Here is a 13,107-nt window from a genome sequence, read left to right as displayed (position 1 = left end):
ATAGTGATGACATTCTCAAAATCTGAGAATGGAAAAAAAATGGGCAGAAACTTTTAGAGTCGGTCGAGAAAATTTAAACCAACATATATATATATATATATTTTTTTTTGTGGCCATAATGAGTTCTATATCTAGTAAACTTGATTATGAAGTCAACCATTATGAGTTCTGTATCTAGACTATTTTTAACGAGTTCTGACTATTCCACAATAACTGCTCACTAAAGTCTGTTGAAATCGGCCCTTTTTATGCCTGCATTCTGGATCATTTTTAGTTCGCTGGGATAAAAGTCCATGAGGTTTTTACATGGGTGTCAGCTTCAGTGTCACACCTCATATTAATCTGTAGTACCTGTTTATCAGGGTGTAAATATTCCAATCACAGTCTTGGTACCTGAGCAGTTAGAATCCCTGATAACTTCAGTATAGTCTTGGTACCTGAGCAGTTAGAATCCCTGATAACTTTAGTATAGTCTTGGTACCGGAGCAGTTAGAATCCCTGATAACTTTAGTATAGTCTTGGTACCTGAGCAGTTAGCAGGGATTTTCCACCCTGTTGTAGGGGTCCAAAATTCGACCCCATTCCCAATGCAAAATAGTAGTATTTTTTCCCAATTTGTCTACAAAATTTCCCAATTAAAGTCAAATAAAAAATTGTCTTGTTTTGCAATATTGTCATGGGGAAAGTGGAATGATTCAAAGAAAGAGTTATTTTCTCCATAAAAATAATTCAGCAGCACTACCATCATAGTTCATTATTTAAAACACTAGAAATATCGGCAACTGTTCAATAAATCCGAATTTCCTCCATTTTTCTCTTTAATTAATACGTGCTATGATGTTGCTTCACTTATTGTACCCACTTCCTTAACCTATCTGAGAGTTATTAGGTCAATATCGTATATATTTAGAATGTATTTTCAGTGTACTTTGTGTGAAATATTTTTTTTAATCTTTGAAGCAGCACACTTCGTTTGGAGCAGGGACCTATATACTAACTGTTAGTACATAGGTCCCTGGTTTGGAGAGTCTAATCACCAGAAATGATGATATTGTATGCTGCATTGTATAAAACAGCATTAGTTCAAATTTAGCTTACTTTTATCATTAATATTAGCATATATACATTTAGAGATATATTTACTTTACAAAATGATTTGATTAATGGATGTGAAAATATAACTTCCTAAGCCTGGTGTTTTTCTTACTGATTGAACAAGTGTATTGGCATTGATAGTATCACAGAGATTTTCATGATGAACTAGATTTTTAAAATAATTTATATAATATGGTTGGGCTGTTTATGTCAATTAAGAGCAATATACAATATATATTGAAACTCCATGATTAAATCTGAATTTAATTCAACTTTTATTTAATTTCCTTACTTTTAATATTTCAATTGATTTTTTTTTCTATTGAAAAAAATTCATCTAGTATTCAAAAGTATAAATACACAATATTATTATAGCCATGATGCAAGTAAAATGGGGAAAATGTTGTCTATTTTCTCTTCCTGACATTTTTGAAGAACCATCTGAGAACTAGAAGCTAGGGTCACTTGGAAATTTGAAAGCTGGTGTTCCGTCAGTCCATGCACCATTGAAAAATAGTTTTAAGTGTCATTTAACCCTGATTGCAATGAAAAACAGAATGTTAAGATAAGAAAAACTTCCATGAATGAAGAGAAAATGTTCATCTTTTTATTGGAAAAAAAAGTGTATTTTAAGAAATATGTTTTAAACTGTGAATTTCTAAAATTCCGAATTTGGACAAAATGCCGTTAAAATTCCCAATTTTAAAGGCCCAGGCCCCATTCCCAAAATGGTGTGGAAAATCCCTGGTTAGAATCCCTGATAACTTCAGTATAGTCTTGGTACCTGAGCAGTTAGAATCCCTGATAACTTCAGTATAGTCTTGGTACCTGAGCAGTTAGAATCCCTGATAACTTCAGTATAGTCTTGGTACCGGAGCAGTAAGAATCCCTGATAACTTCAGTATAGTCTTGGTACCGGAGCAGTTAGAATCCCTGATAACTTCAGTATAGTCTTGGTACCGGAACAGTTAGAATCCCTGATAACTTCAGTATAGTCTTGGTACCGGAGCAGTTAGAATCCCTGATAACTTCAGTATAGTCTTGGTACCGGAGCAGTTAGAATCCCTGATAACTTCAGTATAGTCTTGGTACCGGAGCAGTTAGAATCCCTGATAACTTCAGTATAGTCTTGGTACCGGAACAGTTAGAATCCCTGATAACTTCAGTATAGTCTTGGTACCGGAGCAGTTAGAATCCCTGATAACTTCAGTATAGTCTTGGTACCTGAGCAGTTAGAATCCCTGATAACTTCAGTATAGTCTTGGTACCGGAGCAGTTAGAATCCCTGATAACTTCAGTATAGGCTTGGTACCGGAGCAGTTGGAATCCCTGATAACTTCAGTATAGTCTTGGTACCGGAGCAGTTAGAATCCCTGATAACTTCAGTATAGTCTTGGTACCGGAGCAGTAAGAATCCCTGATAACTTCAGTATAGTCTTGGTACCGGAGCAGTTAGAATCCCTGATAACTTCAGTATAGTCTTGGTACCGGAGCAGTTAGAATCCCTGATAACTTCAGTATGGGCTATGGCTTTTGTTCCTTCGTAGTTGTTCCCCTCCACTATGTAGCTCCCTAACATATACCTGTAGACGTCCTCTTATCAACCAAGAGGGATTTCTCACATATAAATGCCTCATGACTATTTTTTGGAGTACCAAGACTATTGACCTGGACACTGTCTCCCTCTCTCTCTCTCTCCCCCCCCCCCCCCCCCCCCCCTGTGTGTACAGTACAGACATCACCTGATACAGGTACAGCGAGGCCTGTGTGTACAGTACAGGACACAGATTCACATCACCTGATACAGGTACATAACTGGAAAATCCTCTCCAATAGGATTACAACATCATTATCTGTATGATGTGGTTACCATGGTGTCTCAGCGGTCGTATCCCTGATGTTTCCAGCGTGGCAGTCTGATGTGATGGTCTCCCTAGCCTGTATTACCACGTCTCTGAGAAGCCACAGTCTTATATATTACATAGGTGTGACGAATGATCTGGGTGGCAGAGTTTAATGTCTTGTTAATCAAGAATCAGGTTACTGCAGCAGTGTTGTACGTCATGCTTAAGATTTAGGAGTCGCAGACGAGGTCCGTGTTTTTACAGTGATGTTTGTCGGGAATAATTATTAGTGAGCAATATTACACCTTGTATGGGGTATCTCCCCCTCCCCCACTCCTCCCCCGCCCCTCCCCACCTCCTCCCCCGCCCCTCCCCCGCCCCTCCCCACCTCCTCCAGCTTAAGTCATATTATCACCTCTAATTTATAAGATACCACTTTAAAGTCATTAACCTCTAATTTATAAGATACCTGTGATGAACAGTTTGTAATTGAAAGAAGTGAACAGATTGATGATTGATATTTGAATATCTTTACCTAAACACAACACATACATTTTGCACAATATTCTTGCATATCATACATACTTTCAATATAACATGTGAATTTACATTAGAGAGCTTTACATTAGAGAACTAGCTTTCTGTACTGAGAGTAAGTTTTGTAGATATATATATAATACTACATTTCACCCAAAGTACAGGTGTGTTGTCTCCTTATGTTATGTTGCCAATGTGATCGTTTTGAAAAGCTAACATGTAAAACCTACACAGCGAATCCTACTTTTTAGAATTTTGATTTCCGGATAAAAGAGCATCCTTTGATTACGGAATATGATGGAAGGTTACACTGGGCATTTCAATGTTCACATGATGGATCCTCATCCAATCACCAGCACAAACAAGTTCATCAATATTTATGCAAAGGATATTTATTCCTTGTTATGATGTATATGTATGACCAGGCCCCAAGACCATAAACTGAGAGTAGACTTAAGTTTAAATTTCCAATCCAGCTAAGATTTGAAATGATTTTCATAAATGAATAACAGTTTCCGTATAATTTTTTTTGATAAACCTGCGGAGTCTACTCAGTTTATGGTCTTGGAGCCTGATTACATTCCTGTACAACAAACACATTTTAAGTTTTGTCACTGATGCTTTGAGGAAATATATATTGGTTTAAGAAATTTCTGTACATACCCAGTAACAGATTATAAATGTGGGGAGTGAAGCACTACTTAGTTCACCTGGGGTACATGTGTGATGTATTTAAGGATGTCTGCTACACCAGAGAAAATTAAGGAAATATGCTACACCAGAGAAATTTGATATGAATGAAAAGTGGAGGATATGTACAGCAATATTTTGAAATTGAATTTTAAAAATTTACTTTATTTAGTCAAAAAATGCAGTTTTAGTCGAAAGCAATTTTGAAAAAAAAATTAAAACCTCTGCTGGACTCAAACCCACGATCTGCAGTTCAGCAGTCGACATGCTAACCTACTGAGCTACTCGGCTAGGCAATGATTTTTTAAATGAATAGGCAAATATTACTAATATTCATATTTTCATCCATGTTTTAAAGCCATTATGACGATGTAAAGAACCATCTTAATTAGCTCACCTAAGGAGAGTGATGTGTTAATTAAATCACTCGAGGGGAGCGATGTGTTCATTAAGTCACCTGAGGTGTGCAATTTGTTTAAATAGCTCACCTGAGGTGTGCGATGTGTTTAATTAGCTCACCTGAGGGGAGTGATGTGTTAATTAGCTCACCTGAGGGGAGTGATGTGTTAATTAGCTCACCTGAGGGGAGTGATGTGTTTAATTAGCTCACCTGAGGGGAGTGATGTGTTTAATTAGCTCACCTGAGGGGAGTGATGTGGTCCATAGGCTTTGTTTTGCTGAGTAATACTATGCCAAAACAGGACAATTTCTGTAATTTAGCAAGTTTTTACACAAATCGACCATGTTGGGGTATTTTGAATCCTTGCTGACTTTCTTTTTTTAATTTTGTCCAGTGATGGAGCTACACAACACATTGAATTCAGTGACAGAGCAGTATTGTAATTAGTTAAAGGCAAAATTTTCAAATTGTCATCGCAGATGGGTTTCAGCGATTTTTTCCTACCCACTGGTACTGGTAACGGTACCCATTCAACTGGGAAAAATAGTGCCAAAATCGAACAAATTGGAAATTTTCTACCAATGTATCAGCAAATGATTTCAACGAAAAGAAAAGAAAAAAGAGAACAAAACAAGAAGTAGTCATCCCTTTAAAAACTTTTTTACGGTAATATTTGCCGTTGTGGTACATAAGGAATCATCGTAGCCTCATTTTAGAATCGTCGTAGCTCTACAAAATACGCACACTGCCATATGGTCTGTACTTTCGATTTAATACTGGAAGTGAACATTTTAGTTAACTTGTACAGGCTAATTACGATGTCAGGGGTCTATTTTTCGGCAAGTAAATTAGGAATTTTTAGTCTCAAAATTGGGTAAAATCAATGGTTTTAGGCATTGGGATTGGTACCGTTTATCGGTACCAGTTATATAAGGAAAAAAATCGCTGGGTTTACTTTGTGAACATGATATAGGAAGCCTTCAATACATTTCTACTGATCTGTTTACAGGGACAGGAGAGAGTGGGAAAAGTACCTTTATCAAACAGATGCGAATCATCCATGGAGCTGGCTATTCTGATGCAGATAAAAGTGGCTTCATCAAAATCGTGTACCAGAACATCTTTATGGCTATGCAGGCCATGATTAGGGCCATGGACACGCTGAACATTTCATACACTGATCCATCCAATGACGTGAGTTGTTTCTGTAAACTAGGTCACGATTAGGGCCATGAACATTTCATACACTGATCCCATCCAATGACGTGAGTTGTTTCTGTAAACTAGGTCACGATTAGGGCCATGAACATTTCATACACTGATCCCATCCAATGACGTGAGTTGTTTCTGTAAACTAGGTCACGATTAGGGCCATGAACATTTCATACACTGATCCGCCCAATGACGCAAGATGTTTTTAATGAAAACTTGGTCACCATTAGGGCCATGAACATTTCATACACTGATCCTCCCAATGATGTGAAATGTTTTTAATGAAAACTAGGTCACCATTAGGGCCATAAACATTTCATACACTGATCCCAGTGTGCGAAATTAACCATGGACCGATAGACAATGTCTATAGAAAATCAAATCGGTCTATAATGATCGAAATAGCTATAGACCGACTTGTCTATTAGGAATTCTGAGTAAAAAACTGGTTCCCTGCAGCTTATTAAACATATATGAGAAGCAGGACCTGTTTATATATATTACGCTGATGTTTCTGTTCAGCCCATAGCTGTAATAAAATGTTCCACAATGTAATAATTGATGATGTATAATGTTATATTAATAGCTCAAACAGGTTATTTCTAGTTAAATGATGTATAATGTTTTATTAATAACTCAGCAGGTTATTTCTAGTTAAATGATGTATAATGTTTTATGAATAGCTCAAACAGGTTATTTCTAGTTAAATGATGTATAATGTTTTATGAATAACTCAAACAGGTTATTTCTAGTTAAATGATGTATGATGTTATATTAATTACTCAGCAGGTTATTTCTAGTTAAATGATGTATGATGTTATATTAATTTAACTCAAACAAGTTATTTCTAGTTAAATGATGTATGATGTTATATTAATTACTCAACAGGTTATTTCTAGTTAAATGATGTATGATGTTATATTAATTTAACTCAAACAAGTTATTTCTAGTTAAATAATGTATGATGTTATATTAATAACTCAGCAGGTTATTTCTAGTTAAATGATGTATGACGTTATGCCCTTGGCTGATAATAGCAGTGATAATGATAGCAAAGTTAGGAGGGGGGGAGGGGGTCACAATTGTTGATGCCTTTATTTTGTAACAAATGACTAAATCTGACCTAGTGCTGTTGGAAGTGTAGACCGAGTAGACACAGGCATTGTAAAAATGAAGGTACTGTGACCCCAATTTCTGCAGACCATGGGGTAAACTGGAGTGTTGATTATTCAGGACGTGTGTTTTTGTCATTGTTGGTACAGAGAGACGTGTTTGTAGATCTGGACGTCAGATGAGTGGAGATTACAGTGTGGGTGTGTGTGTGGGTGTGTTTGTGTGACTATTTAATGAAAATGCTTGGATCCGCTCTTATACCAAATATTTGAAAAAAAATAGGCCCTCATGTAAAACTAATGGAAATACCAGTGTTTTTCCAAACATTTCTTTAAAAAAAAAAAAACTCATTATTTATGTTATGTATTTAGAATTCATGATACCACAGTGACAAATTGTTTGTGCATTAACTTAAGAATGACATCAGGATATAAATTCTGCTTACATATATATGGTAGAAAAACACTGGTAGCACTGATTCTTTGTATTCTAGTACTAAAAGGACTGACCTCTGACCTCCCAATTTGCTAAATTTTAGAATTGGATTTTAAATATATACTAATGTTAAACTGAAATGAGTGAAAAATTCTCGAGGTTAAATCCGAATTTAGTGTTATAGTGTGCAGGTTAACCTTTATGAATATTTATGAGGGACCGCATTTAAATCCGTATTTGGTGTTATAGTGTGCAGGTTAACCTTTATGAATATTTATGAGGGATCGTATTTAAATCCATATTTGGTGTTATAGTGTGCAGGTTAACCTTTATGAATATTTATGAGGGATCGTATTTAAATCCGTATTTGGTGTTATAGTGTGCAGGTTAACCTTTATGAATATTTATGAGGGATCATATTTTAAATCCGTATTTGGTGTTATAGTGTGCAAGTTGACCTTTATGAATATTTATGAGGGACCGCATTTAAATCTGTATTTGGTGTTATAGTGTGCAGGTTAACCTTTATGAATATTTACGACCATATTTAAATCCGTATTTGGTGTTGTAGGAGAACGGTCACATGGTACGACAAGCCGATTACGAGACCATCACAACATTTGATGAACCGTACGTCCATGCCATCAAGGCTCTGTGGGTTGACGACGGAATACAGGAGTGCTTCGACCGGAGGAGAGAGTACCAGTTAACGGACTCTGCTAAATAGTAAGTACACCGGAGGAGAGAGTACCAGTTAACGGACTCTGCTAAATAGTAAGTACACCGAAGGAGAGAGTACCAGTTAACGGACTCTGCTAAATAGTAAGTACACCGGAGGAAAGAGTACCAGTTAACGGACTCTGCTAAATAGTAAGTACACCGGAGAAGAGAGTACCAGTTAACGGTCTCTGCTAAATAGTAAGTACACCGGAGGAGAGAGTACCAGTTGACGGACTCTGCTAAATAGTAAGTACACCGGAGGAGAGAGTACCAGTTAACGGACTCTACTAAATAGTAAGTACACCGGAGAAGAGAGTACCAGGGCCAGAATTTATAAAGTATGAGAAAATTAGAGGGCATGTGTTCCTTGACATTTTGTGACAAGATGATAAGGTGTTTTTATTTTCTTTACAGTTACCTAGACGATGTTGATCGTATTGCAAATCCGAATTATTTACCAACGTTACAGGACATATTGCGAGTAAGGGTACCGACGACGGGCATTATAGAATATCCATTTGATCTGGATAGTATCATCTTCAGGTGAGAGCATTATAGAATATCCATTTGATCTGGATAGTATCATCTTCAGGTGAGAGCATTATAGAAATAATGATCAGGATGTTTCATCTGGAGGGCATTATAGAAACAATGATCTGGTTATTTCATCTGGAGGGCATTATAGAAATAATGATATGAATGTTTCATCTGGAGGGCATTATAAAAATAATGATCTGGTTATTTCATCTGGAGGGCATTATAGAAATAATGATCCAAATGTTTCATCTGGAGGGCATTATAGAAATAATGATCAGGATATTTTGTCTGGATGTGAGCATTGTAGAATTTAATGATCCTCTTATTTCATATGGATAGTATCTTAAGGTCTACGAATTATGGTAATACTCGTAAACATTATACATTTAAAATTTCTTTGCCGTTGATATTTGTGCAAATAGTAGTGATAGGCCCTGTCTTCTGAACGTGCCTCCTTTGTAAAGGCACGTACGAATACAGAACTGTTTGATACATTGTGTCCTATCTTAATGGCTGGGAATTTCATCAGAAATAAAGTAGAACGTTGATATAATGAATTTGATATTTGGAAATACATCAGTGTATAATATACTGCAGTGTTTCATACTAGGAGTCTTTTCATGGAGCTCTAACACAATTCATAAAGTTTGCCGACATAAAGCTTCGCGCATATCACATCCTTGTGTATTTTCAGAAATTAGATTTACTTCCTTAAACTGGACAGTGCTGTCATCAATAAACACGTGGAAAAACTCTTCAGACTTCTCGGAATATAGTTGAACTCTTCAGACTTCTCAGAATATAGTTGAATTCTTCAGACTTCTCGGAATATAGTTTAACTCTTCAAACTTCTCGGAATATAGTTGAACTCTTCAGACTTCTCAGAATATAGTAGTTGAATTCTTCAGACTTTTCGGAATATAGTTGAACTCTTCAGACTTCTCGGAATATAGTTGAACTCTTCAGACTTCTCGGAATATAGTTGAACTCTTCAGACTTCTCGGAATATAGTTGAACTCTTCAGACTTCTCGGAATATAGTTGAACTCTTCAGACTTCTCGGAATATAGTTGAATTCATTAGACTTCTCGGAATATAGTTGAATTCATTAGACTTCTCGGAATATAGTGTAGGGGAGGAAGGCAGATTTGTTTTGTTCTTTTTGTCTGAAACATTTTAGGGACCCGCCATATGGTTGTTCCCTATTAGCAGTCACTGTCTGTCTGTCCGTCTGTACTTTATATGGCACCTGATAACTGAAGTTTCTTATTTCGTAAATTCTATACATAATACGCTGATTAGGCAGAGGAAGGCCCTTCTGATTTTGATTCCTCCGCTCTGTTGTTGTAGAGTTATGGGACTTGGAGAATTTTTTTTTTTCACTAAGAAGATAGTAGCACTTTCTATGTTTCTGAATAACTTGAGGATTTTTATTACTTTCTGTGGCTCTCAATAACTTAAGGAGATTGATGTTACTTTCTGTGGCTCTCAATAACTTGAGGAGATTGATGTTACTTTCTGTGTTTCTCAATAACTTAAGGAGATTGATGTTACTTTCTGTGGCTCTCAATGACTTAAGGATGTCATGATGCTTGTATTGGATTTCATTAACACAAGTACCCTTATACAGTTAAGTGTTCATGTCATAAGAAAGATTCAAATTTTAGAGCATTGATTGGTTGTTATATAATGATGGTACAGACTCATGATAGATGTCTTGTGGAAAAATATTTCAAAATAGGCAGGTGTCCTATAGCGACATCAGCCTGCATGTGCTTGAAAATGCTTTTTCAGACTTCTTTTTTTTTGTCCATCCCTGCAGCTATTGAAATATATAAAGGTGGTGACATATACATTTTCTTTGGTTGTTAATTGAATTAAACTAAACTGAGTGGAAATTAATAAAGTTTTTCCACTTTCAACCATTAATATTGATAAGTCACATGAGGATGGAGCTACCTTAACTGATGATCGAACTAGGCTGTTGTAACATGACTAACACATTTATCGGGTCAGAAAGTGAGTACTGTTCAGTCATACATGTGATGTCACTATTCTGTCTGGGTGTCACTTTCTGGTTCAGGGCCCGGGTCCCCTTTAATTGGGAAAATCATCGTAATTTTTATGCCCCCGAGATTGAAGATAGGGGGGCATATTGTTTTTGTCCCGTCTGTCATTCTGTAATTCTGTCATTCTGTCTGAAACTTTAACCTTGCTAATAACTTTTGAACAGTAAGTGATAGAGCTTTGATATTTCACATGAGTATTCCTTGTGACAAGACCTTTCCGTGGGTACCAACATTTTTGACCCTGTGACCTTGACCTTGGAGTTTGACCTACTTTTTGAAAACTTTAACCTTGCTAATACGTTTTGAACAGTAAGAGATAGAGCTTTTATATTTCACATGAATATTCCTTGTTACAAGATCTTTCCATTGGTATTGAACCTTTTGACCTTGACATTTGACCTACTTTATTTATATATATTTTTTTTACATTGGTCATAACTTCTAAATGGTAAATATTAGAGCTTTCATATTGTACATGAGCATTTCTTTTGAGCAAGATCTTTCTACTGGTACCAAGATATTTGCCCTTGTGACCTTGGCCATCTTCGGAATTGGACATTATCGGGGGCATTTGTGTTTCACAAACGCATCTTGTTTTTGCTGAATTTGGGAAAATTCAGTTTACTGTCTTTTATGCCCCCCTCCCGCCAGTTTACACTGTACAGTATATATTTAATTTCTAGATGCGTTTGGAAAATTCTGCCTAAAACATTGGGAAAACAAGTGCAGTTTTATGATTGATATCTGGTCTGACTTTGAAGGGTGTGTCAGCCCTTTCCTATCATCACTTAAATTATCTCCTAAGGAGTGGGATGCTTTCCTCTAACAAGAGAGTACAGTTTGGAATTTGCTTGTAAATTCGTTGTGACTTTGTTTTAGAATGGTTGATGTAGGGGGTCAGAGGTCGGAGCGAAGGAAATGGATCCACTGTTTTGAGAATGTGACATCCATCATGTTTCTGGTGGCCTTGAGCGAATATGACCAGGTGTTGGTCGAGTCCGACAATGAGGTGAGTTCAAAGGTCGTGAGATGGGACACATCTTCAAATGCATTATCATTTCCCCTTGAGACACAATACTGTATGTACTGTTTTAGCAGATTTCCCCTCGAGACACAATACTGTATGTGTACTATTTTAGCGGATTTCCGCTCGAGACACAATACTGTATGTGTACTATTTTAGCGGATTTCCCCTCGAGACAATACTGTATGTACTGTTTTAGCAGATTTCCCTCGAGACACAATACTGTATGTGAACTATTTTAGCGGATTTCCCCTCGAGACAATACTGTATGTACTGTTTTAGCAGATTTCCCTCGAGACACAATACTGTATGTGAACTATTTTAACGGATTTCCCCTGGAGACACAATACTGTATGTGTACTATTTTAGCGGATTTCCCCTGGAGACACAATACTGTATGTGTACTATTTTAGTGGATTTCCTCTCGAGACACAATACTGTACGTACTGTTTTAGCAGATTTCCCCTCGAGACACAATACTGTATGTGTACTATTTTAGCGGATTTCCTCTCGAGACACAATACTGTATGTGTACTATTTTAGCGGATTTAAAATTTGGCGCAGTGAAAACTGCAGCACTATATGGTGTAATCATGACTTAACACATTTGTGATGTATGATCGTGGATAGACAATTTTGTATTTTAGCGCAACTGTAAAATAACACTCTTGTTTCACTCTCTGAAATATAACCGCCGCAGGGGTCTAAAGGTAGAGCATTTGCCTCACATGCAGCAGGTTGGGGTTCAAATCCCGGCTGTGACAGACCTAAGTCTTTAAAACAGGTAGTGGCACTTCCATCACCAACCCTTCGACATCAGGTGTGAATGTCATGTGTCCTTGGAGATGACCTTAAAAACAGATGTCCTGTGTCACATTGGGTGTGACACGCTAAAGAACCCTCACTGCTCAATGGTCATAATTTGAAGCCCATCACCACGGTATTGGTGATGTATCCATATTCAGTGAAAAATTCTTGTGAGGGACGTTAAGCAATATACAATCAATCAATCACTCGCTGAAATAAATAAATATACAGTAATGCAGTAAGGAAGCAGAACGGGGAAAGTGTGTGATGCATTGCAATGTGTTGAAGAGTTCCCATCAATACTGTAATGCTTTATTTCATTATTCTGTGTATTATGTAATGAAAACAATAGGTTTTGTGTATTATGTAATAAAAACAATAGATTTTGTGTATTATGTAATAAAAACAATAGATTATGTGTATTATGAGGAAATAAAAACAATAGATTTTGTGTATTATGTAATAAAAACAATAGATTATGTGTATTATGAGGAAATAAAAACAATAGATTATGTGTATTATGAGGAAATAAAAACAATAGATTATGTGTATTATGAGGAAGTAAAAACAATAGATTATGTGTATTATGAGGAAATAAAAACAATAGATTATGTGTATTATGAGG

At 36.4% G+C, this 13,107-nt stretch overlaps 2 protein-coding genes across 3 annotated transcripts in view; both read left to right on the top strand.

Moving 5' to 3' along the window:
• The window catches only part of LOC125660925 (sodium-dependent glucose transporter 1A-like), a 210,509-nt gene that overhangs the window by 123,698 nt on the left and 73,704 nt on the right, over nucleotides 1–13,107 (top strand). The window lies entirely within an intron of this gene.
• LOC125661993 (guanine nucleotide-binding protein G(q) subunit alpha-like) overlaps nucleotides 1–13,107 on the top strand; it is a 34,450-nt gene that overhangs the window by 9,740 nt on the left and 11,603 nt on the right. The window contains 5 exon segments of the mRNA XM_048894160.2: nucleotides 5,576–5,760; nucleotides 7,898–8,052; nucleotides 8,461–8,589; nucleotides 8,591–8,638; nucleotides 11,531–11,660. Coding sequence (XP_048750117.1) covers nucleotides 5,576–5,760; nucleotides 7,898–8,052; nucleotides 8,461–8,589; nucleotides 8,591–8,638; nucleotides 11,531–11,660 — 647 coding nt within the window.

This window comes from Ostrea edulis, chromosome 8 (genome assembly GCF_947568905.1).
Source record: "Ostrea edulis chromosome 8, xbOstEdul1.1, whole genome shotgun sequence".
In the NCBI taxonomy this organism is placed as follows: Eukaryota; Metazoa; Mollusca; class Bivalvia; order Ostreida; family Ostreidae; genus Ostrea; species Ostrea edulis.
This window is presented reverse-complemented; position numbering and strand designations above follow the sequence as displayed.